The 18,600-nt window shown below is 44.3% G+C and overlaps 1 protein-coding gene across 1 annotated transcript in view; it reads left to right on the plus strand.

Moving 5' to 3' along the window:
• Positions 1 to 17,468, plus strand: part of KCNK12 (potassium channel, two pore domain subfamily K, member 12) — a 70,710-nt gene extending 53,242 nt beyond the window's left edge. Inside the window, exon 2 of the mRNA XM_015427678.1 lies at positions 16,573 to 17,468. Coding sequence (XP_015283164.1) covers positions 16,573 to 17,468 — 896 coding nt within the window. The remainder of the gene's footprint in view (positions 1 to 16,572) is intronic.
• Positions 17,469 to 18,600: the final 1,132 nt, after the last annotated feature.

The raw sequence follows: 18,600 nt of genomic DNA on the forward strand, positions 1-18,600 counted from the left end.
AATTTTAGAATCTACTGTATCACTTTATTGATTGGCTAGTACTAGGGCGCAAACAACTGCATACTGATGTTTACAATGATCACTACGAAGTTAGAACTGAGATTAGGGAAGCTTCTGAAATTTGCATTTTCATCCATGGCAGGCCAGTTCTGCAGTCCAGTCAAATCTTTCAGATAGACAGGAAGCCTTGCATTAAATAAACCTTGGTCCAGGTAGATATAAGAACATAAGAAGAGCCCTGCTGGATCAGACCAGTGGTCCATCTAGTCCAGCATCCTGTCTCACACAGTGGCCAACCAGTACCTCTGGACAGCCAACAACAGGGCACAGAGGCCGAGGCCTTCCCCTGACATTGCTTCCTGGCTGTGGGATTCAGAGGCTTAGTGCCTCTGAATGTGGAGGTTCCCCTCAGTCACCACAGCTAATAGCCATTGACAGACTTATCCTCCATGAATCTATCTAATCCCCTTTTTTAAACTGTTTATTCCTGTGGCCATCACTACATATTCTGGCATTGAATTCCACATTTTAATCACTCTCTGTGTAAAGTAGTATTTCCTTTTGTCCATCCTCAACCTGCTGCCCATCAGTTTCACTTGATGCCATTGAGCTTTAGTATGTCTCCCTTTAGTCGTCTCTTTTCTAAACTGAAAAGTCCCAGACTCTTCAGTCTTTCCTCATAGGGAAGGGGCTTCAACCCCCTAATCATCTTGGTTACCCTCCTTTGTACTATTTCCAGCTCAGCAACATTCTTGTTGAGATACAGGGACCAGAACTGTGCACAGTATTCCAAATGAGGCCGCACCATAGACCTATACAAGGGCATTACATGTGGGCCATTTTGTTTTCAGTCTCTTTCCTGATAATCCCTAATATCAAGTTTGTCTTTTTCACCACTGCAGCACACTGGGTTGACACTTTCATTGAACTATCCACTGTGACCCCAAACTGATCAGACCCAATAAAGTATTTTCAAATATGCCTGACTTCAGAATGATCATGGCATTCCTTTGACAGCTTAGTGGTAGTACAACCAGTTTAAGCTTCTCCTTACTTCCAAATACAGTTGCCAAGTCCAAACAACAAGCCAGCAGGGGACTCAACAGAATGCTTCAGAAGAGGGGAGGGAAGAAACATGCTATGCCTATGTCACCTCCGGGTCACCTCCGGGTGTCACCTCCGGGTGACATAGGCACGTTGGGGGTAATATGCCTACGTCACCCAAAAGTGAAGTTGGCACATCGGTGATATGGGGGGGGGGACACTCTGGTTTTGGGGCAAACTTCTATGATTTGAAGCTAATTCTACCATAGAGTTTTGCCTAAAAATCAGAGTGACACCCTCAAAGTCACTGACGTGCTTACATCACTTCCAGGTGACGTAGGCACATCACATTTGGGGTACCAATCCTCCCCCACAGGCCAGCTGGCCAGCACCAGGGGAGTGCCAGAAACCAGGGGATCCCCCACTCACCAGGGGGACCTGGCAACCCTACTTCCAAATGGGGACCTTTGCAAACTAAGGTTCTGTAGTAAAGTAGGTAAATGGATCAGGCCTCATTTGTTAAACCCACTGAGAACATTGTTATCCTCCCCAAACCTGCAATAAAAGCATAGAAGAAAATGACATTATTGACTAGATTCAACATAGACAAATGTGGATCACAGTGAGAAAATTAATGGACAATATCAGTTTCTCAGTCTAAGTTTGAAGGTGTTTTGCTAGCCATCAAATAATCTGTTCTTGATGGTGGATTATGGCTCATTCGGGGGGCGGGGGAAACTCCGGAGAGTTTATTAGACCTCACACAGAATGTATCAAACATATTTATTTCCATTTATTTATGCAAATACATTTCAAAAAGGCATACAAGGCCCCGGTCACACGGGCCAGATAACACAGGCTGTTTGCCCAGGAGCAGAATAAAGTGTGGTAGCCCGATCACACGATCCCCCGAGTCTCCGTGCTTCGGCTGTTAGATGGCGATCACACGACGATGCTGCAGCGTGGCAAAGAAGTGGTGCAGCGCGATCACACAAGTGTTTTGCATTTGTGCTCATGCGCAGTTCTGCAGAGCAGCACTGCTTTCAGTTTCATGTTTGTGCACATGCGCTTACAAAAAAACATCCAGTTTGCGACGGGACGTGGGTGGGCGCCGGGTGCCACGGGATACTAGCAATCCCGCGATCAGATGCCCGCCTGTGCCGCACATTTTCTGGATACTAGTGCACTTTCCGAGGTACTTTTTGTTAGACACGAGACTCAGTGCAGCTTTCCCAACAAACAGTGATTCAGCTTTATTAGATAGGTGAAGAACGAACACACAACAATAGAGCAACAGGCTCTCTTTTAAACTTTGTAAACCACGCCCATACATTAGATAAGAACCAATCAGTATTTACAGATAACAACCAATGGGTTTGTTTCCCTCCAGAACTGGTCTGGTGTCTTCATTGGTAGACTGTAGGGAGCACCCAATCAGATCAAGTACTTTTCAATACCAGGTAAAGATAGAGCTTCAGATTCAAGCTCTGCTGTCTGTATGTCAGTACATAACACTTTTTAACTCCGCATCTTCAGCACATGCATGCAGCCATTCTTGATTCATTCTGGGTTTTATTCATCAGTCCTCAGAGGAGGTCAGTTGAGAGGTGGAATCTGTTTTATTCTCTTAGTCACACGGGCCAGATAACGCAGGGGGGAGGCGTGGCTGTTCGCCCCGGAGCAAAATAACACACGGTAGCCTGATCACACGGTCCCACGAGTCTCCATGCTTAGGCTGTTAGCTGACGATCACGTGGTGATGCTGCAGAATGGCAAAGAAGCGGTGCGGTGCGATCACACAAGCATTTCGCATTTGTGCACATGCACAATTCCGCAGAGCTGCACTGCTTTCAGTTTCATGTTTGTGCGCAAGTGCTTACGAAAAACATCCTTGGTACTTTTTAACTCTGCATCTTCGGCAGGATACCATGGGTTGGCCATGGGTGCGCTACGCTTCCCAGATGTTGCAGTGTGATCGCGCCCCAAAAATCCGTCCGACATTCATGCCTTTCGCGCGGCAAATTCTCTGTGTGACCAGGGCCCAAGTGACTTAAATGAGTTGAAAACATCATTTGGGGCAGCAGTAGGAGAGGCCCCATTCCTGATAGAGGACATTGCTGCCTTTTCAGAGCCAAGACCACCAGTGAAGGAAAAGAGAATGCCTGTCCAGGCTCAAGCATTTACATGGGAAAGATTTACCCTGGACAGAGGCTGGCAGGCTTTTGCAGCTGCAATGGGAGGGGAGGGGATCCCACCTGGGCTGCAGCAAAGACCAGAGCTGCAAGAAAGAGAAGGACCCGGCCCCAGGAAATGGCTCCAGTTTTTAGGGTGGGCATTGAAAGCAGTGCCTTTTAGGAGCTTAAGGCTCAGGTAGGGTGGACCCTGGGCACAAGAGGAGGAGCGATTCTTGACAGGGCAAGTGAATGCTTCTCCATCTCTGTTAATTTCTTGCTGCGAGAGCCTTGGCTGGATGGAGAAGCATCCACCACCACCCCAAGCCTGCAATACCCTCCTCACTCACGGAGCTCTACTGTAAAGCTCCCTGGGAGTCACTTGCTCAGTTCTCTACCCGTTGCCTGGTTGTTTTGAGAAGGGAGGAAAGAATAACACATCCATGTGCACCTTCCTCTTGACGGAAGGGTGGGATATATATTTGAAGACTGATAGTAAAAAATATAAGAGCCAAAAAGCAATATAAGATACAATCGCATATTTAATTCCCAAATATGGCCACATCATATGGATCAAAAGATCTGCAAGGGAGGCACCCAGGTTTACAGCAAAACACAAAAACTTAAAATAAAAATAAAAAAACACCCCAACACAGAGAAGGTTAAAGAGCAAAGTCTGTACATAGGCAGACATACAAAAGGGTTCCAGTGGCATCTGAGGTTGTTGTAGCAAGATAAGGTACCAGACAGTCATACCAAGGTGGAGGCCAGGGGAGGGGTGGAACGGACTGGACAGGACCAAACCAGAAATAGCAGCAGGAGATAGGGGAGAAGGAAATGGGCCAAGTGGCACTGAACAAATGGGAGGGGAGGAAGCAGATGCAGGTATAGATGAAGACGCAGTGGGAAAGGAACCAAGTGCTAACTAGGAGATGGATGTGGATGGGCAGGGTGGAGACGAAGACAGTGATAAAGGGATGAGGGAATGGCAAATGCCTCAGTGAGGAGACAGGAGAGGATGAGGGGTAGTGGAGCAGTCTGGAAGAGGAAATGGGATTCCCTCTCCATCATGAATCCTCACAGATTTAAAATACAAAATGAAAAATACCAACTGTCCAGCCAAATTAAATACTGCTTTGTAGAATGAAAAAATATGGAAAGGAGAGGCACTTAACCTTTTGCCCATTTGTTGTGTCTCTAAATCCTACACAGTATGAGCAGACACAGAAGACAGAGCAGCATTGGGGGGGGGCATAATAGTAGCTCCCTAGCCTTGTACTCCACTTCTCAGCCCAATGCATGCAACCCTATGCGTGTCTACTTAGAAGTGAGTCTCCTTATGTTCAAGGTGGCTTACTCCCACATACGCGTGCTTAGAATTGCATCCTTAAAGGCATTCAAAAGCTCTACATGACTCAAGCTTCAGTGACACATTACGAAGTCCTCATGTTTCTTGGGGAACCACATGACTTTGCCTCACATGTGCAATGGGAGTTTTGTGTCTTTTCTCTTAAGCCCCGGGGAGCCACTATGGGCTGTTCTTGTGAAACTTGTACGTAGTCACGTAGGTAATGTGATTGTTACAGTGAAGATAATAGCAACTCTGTGTGGGGCTGTTTGAGGATGCAAAAGCAGTGGAGGAGAAAGCGAAAGCAGCTTCTTCCTGCTTGCTCTGCTCACAAACAAAAAAAGAGCTGGCGTGCATCTGGGAGACACGAAACTCGCCTTGCACATGTGCGATGTGAAGTCTTCATGTTGTTCCCCAATAAACGGGAGGACTGTGTGATGTATAGATGGAGCCTCAGTGAGGAGCTCCTTGAGGAGGGCTGGGCAAGGGTTGGGTGTGCTAAGAGGAAGCCCCCTGGCAGCATTTTTTGGTTGTCACAAGTTTGGCTTAGGGCAGGGAGTCTGTTCAGTGCCTTCTGCCGCAGCGTCCATCCATTTCTGAGCACCAAATCCATGGGAGCCACAACGCCTTGCCTCCATGCACTTGAGTGGAAAGCCCGCTTCATTGGAGTTGGTCCCTGATGCTGCCTTGAAGCATCTCCAGGCATTGCTGCCATTACCCAAGCACTTCCTCATGCATGGTACATGGGGGGAGTGTGGGTCCACGCTGGTATGGCATAAGGGAGGAACAGACCCCAGAACTGCCATATGGTGCTCCCTCTTACTCGTGGGGCTCCAAGAACGTATTTGCAAACTATTAGCAATAAAATATATTGCTGGGGAAGTCATGCTCATTTCCTAGGTATAATTGTTCACTCTCAGCTTCCAAATTCTCTCATTATTTCTCCTGCTCCTGGAGGCTATGTAGCAATTAAGGTTAATCTACTGTGCTATTGTTCTAACAACGGGGTCTGCTAATGGGTCTGCTTTTTCATGTTTATAAATTGCTTATGTTGTCACAGTGTGTTTGCGGTTTCTAAAAGTAGTCAACGGGTTGTGCCTAGTTCTGAAGAGGTCAAATGGATTTTCCTTTGGAAGCCTCAAGGCCAGTTCAAAACTACAGAAGACTCATGTACTGGTACCTTCGGACTGGAAGCAGAAGGCCCACATGTTCCAAGGCTTCCCCATGTTTAAAAATAAAACTTCCCTGCAGCAAGAACCTAGCACATCAGCAAGAAAGCTAGGCGTGAACATTTCTCCTCAGTAGGGTTTGTGAGATCTTACGGCATTTCCAGTAGCTGCAGCTTTGTAGCAGGTTAAAGTACTGTGCGTCAACCAAGACAGTGGGTCTCCCCTCTACAGTTGGCCTATCCTCCTTGCCGCTATTGCTGCCTGCTCACTTTCCCTCTCCCTCTGGATCAGAGCCAAGAAGCTGGGAGCCACCTCTCCTCCCCGTCCTTCCTGCTCATTGGGCAGGCCTCCCACACCTCTTTCAGAGGGAATACTCACTTGCCCACCTGGCCTTGCCTTTTTGCTCCGGCCCCAACCCAGGCCCAGGCTCTGGCTCTGGCCCTACCACCATCAAGAGGGAGGGTGTGAGGCAAGTGATTTGCCAACCTCCAGGTGGCGGCTGGAGAGCTCCTGAAATTACAACTGATCTCCAGACAACAGAGATAATTTCCCCCGGCGAAAGCTGCTGCTTTGGAGGATGTATTATCCTCTGGGGTCTGGTGCGTAAGATTAAGTCCACCTATCCAGATAGCACACAGGAGACCCTGGAAGCTTCAGCAAAAGGCATACACATTTATACCTCACTCACAAAGGGTGGGCTCTAGGGCATTATACCCTGCTGAGGTCTGTCCCAGCCCCGAATGTCCAGGAATTTCTGTAGGAGCTCTCTCCCCTCCCCAAATCCCACCCTTCCCAGGCTTCACCCTCAACATCTCCAGAGCTGGCACCCCTAGCAAGCAAACATGTCACTGCTACTGCTTTACCTTCTGGCGGCGGCTGTGGTTAGGGTTAGCTACAGGCCTGCAGGAAAATGGACTATCACTTTAATCGAGGCTTTGTGTGTGGAAGGAGTACCTGAAGCTTTTTCTGGCACTGAGGTAAATAACATGGCCTAGTTCATAACACCCCATTAAGCCTTTATTAAGGAGACCAGACTTTTTTTCCCCTCCAGCAAGTTTGCAACCTGTTTGTGACAGGGGCCGGGGGGGGGCATGAATTGGTGAGCAACCTTCAACAGGAAGGAAGATGACAGGTAGGAGCTAAGGCCCTCTGATTGGTCTAGGGTTGACAGCTCTGGGTTGGGAAATACGTGGAGATTTGGTGGAGCCTGGGGAGGGTGCGGTATGGGGAGGGGAGGGACCTCAGCAGGGTCTAATGCCATAGAGTCTACCCTCCAAAGCAGCCATTTTCTGCAGGGGGACTGATCTTGGTTAACTAGGGTCAATTGTAATAGTGGGAGATCTCCAGGTGTCACCTGGAGGTTGGCAACTCTAGATGGGTCTTGGTCAGTTCCTCACTATGCCAACCCTGGACTCCAGCCCTGGGATTATTATTTTTAAAAAGGGATTTCCTTCGTTATAGTCTCCCCCAAGAAAGAATTTTTTCTTGCCATCACAGTGTACAGAAGTCCAAGTGGGTGGGTGTTGCCCTCCGCAGCTTGGTTAACTTGTCTGAGTCACCTGGAGTTCTTTACAGTATTGGCAGCTTCATCAAGCTTCAATTGTGTTGCTTGACTTGGAGATTAGTAAGAATGCTGAGACAGAGACTCCCATCCCGCCATCCCCATTCACAATATTACAGTTTCCAGGTTTCCCTGGGGAGAAGGAATGAATACTGGACCAGTATGCCACATATAGGTGTTCTCTTGTTGGGAAATATCTTTCTCTTTAATTATCAAAACTTAATATTGCTAATTGGGAAGGGCATAAACCGCTCACGAACTAAAGTGCATGATGAATTTTGGCTGGTTTGTAGTTTGCTAAGTCAACTTTGTCCCAAATATACAAATTCCACTAGTAGAAAACAACATCAAAGATTGCCAAAACGATATAGTAAACAATTATAAAGTTGGTGGTGTCACAACAACATTTATGCATACTGTAACTGTAATATGGGATAAGATACAATATTTCCTCCTTTGAAGATAAGACATAAAGTCCATGTACTCAGTGTAACTTGATAACCTGATAGGAGGAGTCCACATAGTCATAACATATTCCAAACAGCCTTTGCAAAGACACCCATTCTAGATATTTGGAAGATGCGTTTCCTTCAACTTCTTCAGTTTGCCAGCTGTGTAAGTGGAACTGTGAAGAGATTTACACAAATGCCTAGCCACAAAAACACATATGAAACACAGAATTGTTTAAAAAAACATGCCTGAAAAATACACTCACCCTGATTTCAGCAATTTCAACAGACCAAAAGGTTCATATTGTAAGGAGCGAACCCATAGGTTTTCAAGGATACAGATGAAGATGCATGCCAATTTAAAGCTCAAAAGGGAGAGAAACAATTTATATTAGTCCCATTTAAAGGGCTCTATTTTTCTAAAATCCACATTCTATAATATTCTTTTTGTTTACAAAAAGGCTGAAAAATCAAGTTCCCTGTTCAAGCCAAAAGGTTGATATGTTTTCAAATCAAAAACAAGGCGCGCCTCCCTCTGTAACAGAAGATGTTGCACATCCTGCCTCTGGAAAGGCTTATTTTGGTGTACAAAAATCACTCCAAACTTCATGTTGTCCAAGTTATGCCCAGTACTAGCATAATGTTCTCCCATTGGGATATTTTCTACATGACTAATTAGTATAGATTTATGCTCAAGAACCCGGGTTTTAATAGCTCTTATTGTAGACCCCAAATATTTTTTACCACATTCACATAGGGAAATATACGCAGTATTTTGTGTTCTGCAGGTTGCAAAGAAATTGGTACTAAGACCCAAAGAGTCCATAAACTGTGCATGTTGCTCTCCTTCCAACATAAATTTACAAGTCGAACATCGTTTACACTGGAAAAAACCTTTTGGTTTGGTTGGACATTTCCAAACAAACTGTCTCTACTCAATCAAATAGTTTACAAAACTTCAATGCAACAGCTTGGAGGGCATGCAGAGAAGCATGGGGGGGGGGTCCGCTGCATCTTTGATGTTTCTAGCTTGCACATGATCTGTTCTATGTACTCCTGAACCTCCTAAACCTGTGCCTGTCAAAAAGGCAGGTTCAAGAGGGTATAAAACAGATCCTGTGCAAGCTAGAGACACCAAACTCACAGGGGATCTCCAGCTGACTCTCCTCTACCTGCCCTCCAAGTTTGATGAGGATTGGATTTATGGGGTCTGAGTTATGCTTTCCCCCAAAGAAAATGTCCCCAGGAAAGTGCTTTCTGCGGAAATGATAGCAGCAATTTCCCCAGAAAGCACTTTCCTGGGGGTACCTTCTTTGGGGGGCTATGATGGACCCCTGTCACTCCCCCACTGTGAGGCATTTTTTCCTGCAAAACGTTTTGTTCCCTGCTGTGACTGAGCAGTCCCAAGTAGCATTTTAATATTTGTGTTTTTGATAGTCTGTTTGCCCCACCCTGTCACACTGAATATAATTTGACTTGAACTTGATGGGGAAGACAGGAGCTGTCTTGTTTTACCCTTTGAAATGGCACTTGAGATGGAATAACATTCAAACAGAAATCTTAAGTTTATTTAACAGGCAGGGGTGAATAGGTGTAGTCAGAGGTTGGAAAAGCTGAGGTAAAACTTGTTGGTATTACAAAGTACACTTCTTTTAACAGGCCAAATAGTGATCTTGAAGCTTGGTGGTATATATTCTAGGCTCTTAACAGTGAGAGATGTTTTACTTAGTATTTTAATTACAGCAATAATGTTTCTTCAGAGAGTTTCATATGACAGTAAAGTTTTCCTTGAGTGGATCTCTTTCTTTGAGCACCTAACTTGCTCCTTTCTTGAAACAATTTATTTCTGTCTCCTGAATTGTCTAAAACCGTTTCCCCTTCACATCAGACCCAGGGTCCTCCTCAGAGCTCCTCAGAAACTGGGCAGGAATAAATCTTCTTCTTCACAGAAGATATAGCCCTGTTCCTTTCGGCTTGAAAGGGAGTTTCAGCACATTACCCACCATTCCTGCCAAATCACCACATACTTCAGCTTAGGCTGACATTTAGCCTATGAATTCTGTTAAGGAATTCTTCCTCAGAATAGGAATACTCCAGTTAAGGCAAAGGAGTCTTTTTTCTTCACTCTAAGGTGAAACTATCTGACTTTTCCTGTCAGATTCCAAACTCTGTCAGAAACCAACTGACTGCCTTCAGACTGGTTCCAACTGATAGAACCTCCAGAATAGAATGAATCAAACTGAACTGAACTCTCTTCAGAACTTGGCTGATCATATAGTTTTTCTCAGCTGGTGTTGGTCAATCAGAGATGAGGAGTAGCCCATCACTCAAGCTCTCTATTCCAGCAGAGTGTTAACCCTTCACCTCCCATATCTTTGATTCTGCTGCAGTAGGAACCTGGTTTTTAAGTGCAATCCATCACAGGGGCCATAACTCAGACCCCGTAAATCCAATCCTCGCCAAACTTGGAGGGCAGGTAAAGGAGAAGCAGCTGGAGATCCCCTGTGAATTTAGTGTCTCTAGCATGCTGGGGGGGTTACTGCCTCACAAACCAGTTCATGAGGTGGCTAAAAGTTCATGCTGTTCTGTGGTTCATGAACAGGGCACGCCACGAACTGAACCACATTTTTCTTGTTCATGCCCATCCCTAATTGCTAACCAGAGGACTCCATTTGCAAAGCACCTTTCCACTTGCTCTCCAGAAGCTCTTTTGCCTGGTAACCACACTCTATCATTAGTCTCTGTTTGGTTGTTCCTTCCCACCAATCTTTTAAAGAAACCTTATCCACACAAATTCCAAGGCATTCTTCTGCTCAGAGAAAGATGTTTTACACCTTGGAGTGCATAGAGTTGCCTGCCATGGCGCAGCAACCTGTGGGAGATGGGGGAAGGTGTGAATTTACCAAGGGGATGGGGCAACTGTCATCCCTGCATGATGACACAATTTCCATCATGACCCAGAAGAGATGGCATTGCGTGAGTGGTCATTCTCTAGCAGTCAGTCAAAAATTGAGTTTTTGGGTGAGGCATCTCCCCTACTGTGACACTGTGACCACACCAGAAGTTGTGACATCATGGGGGAGGCATGCCCCCTGTTTGGCCAGCAAGTTTCCACCAACCAGGAGAGCATTGGCAGGCCATGGCCATAATTACCTGGAGGTCACCTATCGTATAATGGGTATTCTTATCATAGTTACAAAATGGCTATATTTTTATTTCGATGCCTAAACTAGGATGCTATTTTATAGATTGTAATGTAATGTTATAGATTGTAATGTTATTATTTTTGTAAGTATTTTTTACTTTTCTTTCTTTCTACTTATAGATTGTTTTTATTTATATTGCCCTATCATACACAGGTGTTTTCCCTTGTTTTTACCATGTATATTTGTCAGGGTATATTGGTCATTCTACATTGGTTTGCCTCCCTTCAGTGCTCAGTTCGCTTTCTGGTTGCTGTTTCCCTGAGTTTTCTGAGAGTGCTTTTGTGCTGATTTTTCCCTTGTTTCACTTCCAAGCCAAAGGTGATTCTAAAGAGTACAGATTCCCTCAGATTTCCCCCCACCCTTTTGCCACACCTTGAAATTTACTCCCCCACCCACATTGAGGTTGTTCCACACACTCTGCACCTTCCCCCCATCCTCCCCCCTTCATCGGTGTACAAGGGGAATCAGAGAGGAGGCAAATGGCAGCGTCCCCCATGCAAGCAAAAAAAAAAAACAAGGATTTCAGTGGGAAGCCTAAAGCTTTGGAAACATTTTTCCTTTAGTGCTCTAGTGAACAAAGTTTGGGGTGGAACCATTTTGGCAGTCTCCAGAAGCCTAAGATTAAAATGGCGGCTGAGCCCTGTGGACATTCTGCAAATTGCTGAACTTAAGAATCAGTTGGGATTGATGCATTTGGAGGACAGAATACAATCCGCACAGGACAGACTCTTAAAAACTGCCAATATCACAACCACTGTGCATGATCAAATTACAGAGAAAACCATGCACATTTGCAAAGAAGGGCAGGAAATTAGCATTACTACGCAGCTGTGCTAGAGCATCAGCAAAAACAACACCCCCAGAGGTGTGTTATTTATTTTTTTTCAATTTAGTGGTACAAGACTAAAAAAGTTCTCCAGAGCTTCTGGCAGAAGATGCCTCTACCATTACAAACTGCAGTCCTGTGCAAAGCCTGGTGGAGTTGCAGCCAACTTTGCACAGGCATGCACACACACACACATTCTGAACACTCAACATGTTCCCCCGTATTATGAGATTGTGTGACTCTTCCTATTTTTCACAGTGGCCGATAACAGAATCCCCTAGTGCTTGGCAATATGGAAAATGGGGCTTCATAGCTGCTTGTCAGTTTCAAAAAAAGTCTGTTCAGTTTCAGCATCAGTTTCCCCTTTGCCTGCATTCCTTTCTGTTCTGTTCCCATTTCATTCAATGAACTAATGCTAAAATGCATGTGCAAAACTTGAACCAGGAGGATTTAAATGGAAAGTGCTTGCTGGATGCTACTGCACAGCTGTAATAGGGAAAATGCATAATTTTTTTAAAAAATGGACGCCACCCCTCCCACATGTCACAAGTGATGTTCCGCCCCAATTTAGAAAAGTGAATTTTCTTGATTGTAGCTGCAGAATAAATACACTGAATGAAAAAAGAATGGTGCGTAAGGCGGGCACAGGATCCAAAGTCAAGATTAAAGGGTTACTACTCTGAAAATCTGCAGTAAGATGTGCATGCATAATGGGCCATTGTGAGCCACCCCAAGCCCTGTGACCCAGAGGAAGACAGGGTATAAGTCTAAAAGTAAACTTAAAAAATAAAATAAAGCTTTACTCTCAGCTTTACTCCAACATGATTTCACTCTCCCCACCCCTGCAAGCTTTTAAAATCAGGACTCTTCAACCCTTCTAACTGCTAATTCTGTTCTAGGCAATTGCATAGAGAATTCACCCTTGAAAGATTTATGACAGGATTCACACCTTTAAACCCTTGAAAGATTTATGACAGGATTCACTTTTTACCTCAACTCCTTCCTTCTTTACATAGAAAATTTAAACCTGAAAAACTGTGACAGATTTCACACCAATTCCTAATGCTGATTGGAGGGACATGACAAATGACCTTTTTTGCACATCGTGGCTACGGGCTTGAACCCAACCATCACTGGGCTAAGCCCTAAGAAATAGTTCCACTGTGACGAAGGTAACATCTGAAATGGCCCCTTGGAAACATAGCATAACCACCTATAACGTAGTATCTGAGAGCTGGTGTGGTATACTGATTGGCTCTCGGACAAAGATCTGGAAGACTTGCATTCAAATCCCCACATTGCCATGAAGCTTGTTGGCTGACCTTGGACCAGTCACTCTCTCTAAGATTTATCTACCTCAGCAGGTTGTTTTGAAGATAAAACAGAGTACAGGAAAACAATGAGTTCCTTGGAGGAAGGGTGCAATAAAAATGTATTAAATAAATATCAATAACCATAAATCCAGCCTTGCTGCTCACTCCCCCCAGTTCCCTAGATCAGAAGCCTTTGGGATGGCGAGTAACCCTTGTCTTCTCATGTGATCCGAGGGAAGACTCCTGTGACTCACCTTGTGGTTTCTTCAACTGCCCTGCAGTAAGCTTTTAAGCTGCAGTTGTGTAGTTCATGGATGTCTGTTTCCATTCCTTGTTTGCCAGCTTTGGGGATGCAGCCTGCTTTTGAAAACCCGCCCTGTGATTTACTGGTGAATGATCTGAAAGCATAATTGGCAACATCCTATTTTTTGAAATGTCCTTGAGTTGTTTAGATGCCACTGAAAAGAATTTGATTGGTGTGGAGGTCAAACAAGGGTATATTTTTTCCCCCTGCAAGAGCTCTAAATCTCTACAGCTGTCTGGATCCCTGGTAGCATATTATCATACTTTAGCCTCCTGAATATGGGGGTTTGCTGCACTTTTTGATTCATCCATCAACAGTGTTCTATTTAAGATTTCCTGCTCCTCTCAACCAAAGCCATACTCTAGTAAATAAGCTCTTGAATTAAGCCCTTGGTTTGTCACTGAGTAAAGTATGAGCAAGGTTGCCAGATAACAATTTCAATGGAAAGGGAGACTGCCAAGCTGGAATGATTATTCCACAGACTTCCAAAGGGTGACACAGAATTCTGAAGCAATGGGCAGATATTTGATACAAGTACATCCCTTAAAAAGAAAGGTTCCTGGTGACCCTGTGATGATACAAAGAACTCTAGGTTGTCTCTACATCCTTGTGCTAAAAGACTAAAGGATGTGCTAGAATCTGCTCCTGAGTGTGAATGAAGGAATGGTAAGGAAGGCAATGATTGGCTGCTGGTGTCAGGCCTCCCAATGGGACTGAACTTTTGTTTCAGTGCAGGCGTCCTCCAGTGCAGAAATGCTGAATCACTGGCATGCAAATAAAATTAAGAAATTGCTGCCCAAGCCTGCTCTTTCTGGGAGGGTTTGGATGGCAATCCACAAGATGGGAAAAAACTGTTAACATTTCGAGCAAGAGGCTATCTTGCAAATTCATTCTGAAATGGGTGGGAAAGTACAGGAAAAACTAGTTTAGGGAAAAACGGGACAAGGATGGCACAGGGATGTTAATGAACTTTACTGGACACAAGGGGGAAAAAGGTAACATACAGGAATTAAAATGGAACATTAGAGCAATCGGGAAAATGCCTTGGCAATTTTGGGAAACCATTCTAAAAGAGCTAAGGCACTTCAGGGCTTAGGGTACCCTCTGATTGGGCAGAATAACCCATTTCAGCATTGTCCTACCTCTAATGGTCTTCAGTTGCCCTTACTGACATTGGCACATGGCTAAATCTGATTGGCTATGTGACATTGTGATGTCATCATATCAAGTACATGATTCCTGATTGACTGGGATCTCTCAAGGAAAAATTAATCATAGAGAAAAATGGCCACTGAAGCAGCAGCAGAGTAGGAAAACAGTGACAATGAACACTTATAAACAGGTGGGTAGTTGTGGTGGTCTGAATCAGCAGAACAAAATTTGAGTCCAGTGGCACCTTTAAGGCCAACAAAGTTTTATTCAAAGCTTACGCTTTGGATGAAACTTTGTTGGTCTTAAAGGTGCCACTGGACTCAAACTTTGTTCACCTATAAACAGTTAAGAAAATGTAGACTAAAGGCTTTTTCATGAGAAGGGGTTCAGCCTCCCCTTCCAAAAATCACAACTTTTAATACTCAGCGTGACCACAAATCATTAGTTACTGTATTTATTAATTTGCCTGTTTATTTGGAATTTTTGGCTTAGATACTTGTTACTAAATCAGGTATTTTAAGCCAGAGCTTTAAAAAGACCTGTTGGCCCCATCCTCTAATCGACCTGACTAGACTCTCTGATATACCACAATCACGGGGTGGCCAAACTGCAGCTCGAGGGCCACGTGCGGCTCTTTCACACAGTCTAATTTAATGTTCATAAAAAGAAAATTTGCATATTTTTAAATAAAAAATATGTGTGTAATATTTGTTCATGTCTTCTGGCTCTCAAACATCTGACGTTTATTCTGTGTGGCAGTTATGTTAAGCAAGTTTGGCTACCCCTGAAAGGTTCCTCCATTTGACCTATAAAAATCCTCCACTTTCCAACACCCAATCCATTAAGAATTTGCCACACTCTATCGATCAAACACCGCTCCATGATCCAGCCCACTTACCCACTTCTAGCTCCATCCCCCCATCAAGGTATTTTAAAATCACAAATGGGCAACTTTACTTAGTGCATGAAGCCACCAGTTTGCTATCCCCACTGGAGACACTTGCTAGGTTCCAGAGTGTGTTTGTACCTGCAGAGCTTACAGCCTTCTACCAAGCTGCATATGAAGAAGGGCTACAGTTCACAACACCCCAGACACCACACCCCTGTCTGAATTTTTCTTAGTTGCTTCTCTGTGCAGAATCACGTTGGAGAGGCAAAGAAGATGTGGGTGATCAGTGCTGGCAAAAGTCCTTTTGTGTGATGTAGGGAGGGCTGCAACTGATTGATCACAGTGTTTGATTAAGCGGCACTCCTGATTAGTGTTCCCTCTAAGCCGAGTTAGTGAGAGCCAGCTCACAGTTTTTTAGCCTCTGGCTCACACATTTTTGTCTTCGCTCGGGGAGGAGGGCTCCCAAGCAAACCGACTTATGCAGTAGCCAAATCGCTCGCTCACAACTGTAATGCCAGCTGCTCGGAAGATAGAATGTTTGCTTACAAGACTCCACAGCTTAGAGGGAGCATTGCTCCTGATTAACTGGGCAACAGAATTTTTAAAAATATTTTCAATATAAATATTTTCAGGTGTATGGGTAGTAGCCATCTTCTTAGAGGAAGTATTCCTCCTTCTCTGAGTACACAGGAAGGAATGCTTTGTCTGCCATGGTGTCTGGTGTATGACATATGATGACATACTTCATCTGAAAGCAAAAATGATGTGTTTTCCCCCCCTCAAGGACTATTGTTTATTCATATGTAAATGTATGCAGTTTTAGTCAGTTAATCAATATATATGCTTAATTGGCTAGGATCACTTTAATTGAGGAACAGGGCTGGATGTGACTGTGGGATAGCTTCAGAAACAACTCTTTTGTTGTAAAAACCAGGGCCAGTGCTATCATTAGGTTGAGCAAGGTGGTCCACCTTAGCCAGAAGATTTGGGTGAGCAATTAAAGAAAAACAAAATTGCCTATTGCTTAGTTTATTCCTTTTCCCCATCTGTGTGGTATTTGACTATTTTAGTTCAGGCACCAAAATTTCTCAGGCTGTCTCTGATTCTAATGGTTTTCCTCTTATCTTTCTGCCTGTCCAGGTTTTGGGATGTCCACCCCAGCAACAGTGGCTGGAAAAGCCTTCCTTATCATTTATGGTCTCTTTGGGTGTGCCGGAACGATTCTCTTCTTCAATCTCTTCCTGGAACGGATCATCTCGCTTCTGGCTTTGGTCATGAAGGCTTGCCATGAGAGGCAGCTGCGGAGAAGCGGTCTTCTACCTCCAACCTGCCGAAGGGGCTCGGCCATCTCTGACGCAGACAGCCTGATTGGGTGGAAGCCATCAGTCTATCATGTGATGCTGATTCTGGGAATCTTTGCCATTATTCTCTCTTGCTGTGCCTCAGCCATGTACACAGCTGTGGAAGGGTGGAATTACATCGACTCCTTGTACTACTGCTTTGTCACCTTCAGCACCATTGGATTTGGCGATCTGGTGAGCAGTCAAAACGCTGTGTACCGAAATCAGGGATTGTACAGATTTGGGAACTTCATGTTTATATTAATGGGGGTATGTTGCATATACTCTCTTTTTAATGTCATATCGATTGTAATCAAGCAGGTTTTAAACTGGATGCTAAGAAAGTTTCGATGCAGGTGTTGCCCTGATTGCCATAAGCCAACCGCTCGCCTTGGGCGGCGCAATGCCATCACGCCGGGATCCCGTTTCCGCCGGCACAACATCTCTATGGAAACCGACGGACAGTATGACAGTGACACAGATGGGAGAAGGCTCTCGGGGGAAATGATCTCCATGAGGGATCTCACCGCCTCCAACAAAGTCTCTCTGGCACTTCTACAAAAGCAATTGTCTGAGACAGCCAATGGCTACCCTAGGAATGTCTGTATAAACACTAGACAAAATGGCTTTTCAGGAGGAGTAGGTGCTCTAGCCATCATGAATAACAGACTGGCAGAGACAAGCGATTCTAGATAGAAATTTTGAATTAATCTTCTATAGGACAAAGACACTTTCTTATTCTTTAATTAATAAAACAATATAAAAATGATTCAGCTGATCCCGAGGGTAAGTTTATGGAAAGGTTTGTGGGGTTTTTTTAAAAAATACATGCAATTTGTTTAAGAAAGGTTTTTTAAAAAAGAAGTTCCCCCAAATGTATCAGTATTTCTCACTCTTTTTTTGATCCTTACATAGAGAATCATGATCAGTGCTTGTAACAATGAGGCGCATTACTGAGTAATGATGGAGGCTCAGTTCAGACATCATGACTAACTGTGGTTTAAGTACACTAACTGTGATTGGTAGGCTGATTGTCCAAATCTAGGCTACTCCAGTAACTATGATTAGTTACGGCACATCAAACCAGGATCTGAAACTGTGGGTTAGAATTTTTTTTATTCACTACAGTTATGGCTCACCTATGATTTCGGCTGACAAACAAACATGGATCTCCTGGCTCAATCCCAATTTGTTCCTGGGCACTGTTGTCACACTGGTGTATGCTGGGACAGGTGAGATGGGGGGAAAGAGCAGAAAAGTGACAACACCTGCATTTGTCTAGGAAACTAGGGTTTGAATGAGCACCTGCAAGTTGAGTCCTGGTTTCACAAATTAAGCATAATTAAACCACGATTTTCCATTATGTCTAAACTGAAAGAGCATGGCTGGTCACCATAATTTTAAACTCAATAATATTTTGATATTTTAAAGGATTACAATGCCACAATGATGGTTCAGAATACTCTAGATCTACTTACTTCTATGAAGAACTGATTGAAATGCTTAACTCTTTCTTTTTTCCCTATGTTGTTAATTACATTTATGTCCCACCTTCCTTCTATGGAACGTATGGCAGCATACATGGGATTTCCAGAAGGTCTCCCATCTAAGCACTGGCCAGACCCTACACCTGCATAGCTTCAACAAGATTGCAGCAGCATGTGCCTTTGGATCACGACCGAAGACTCTATTTATGAGTGTTATGAATATGCACTAGATGTCGGGTGAAGCTTTAGTGCTGCTTTTCACACTTTTAAAATATGCTGTTTCATTCCTGGAAGGCACATCCAAGTCTGAAAAAAGTCTATGAACACCTAAATAAGAGAAT

Source organism: Gekko japonicus, unplaced genomic scaffold (genome assembly GCF_001447785.1).
Source record: "Gekko japonicus isolate JY-2015 unplaced genomic scaffold, Gekko_japonicus_V1.1 scaffold174, whole genome shotgun sequence".
Classification (NCBI taxonomy): Eukaryota; Metazoa; Chordata; class Lepidosauria; order Squamata; family Gekkonidae; genus Gekko; species Gekko japonicus.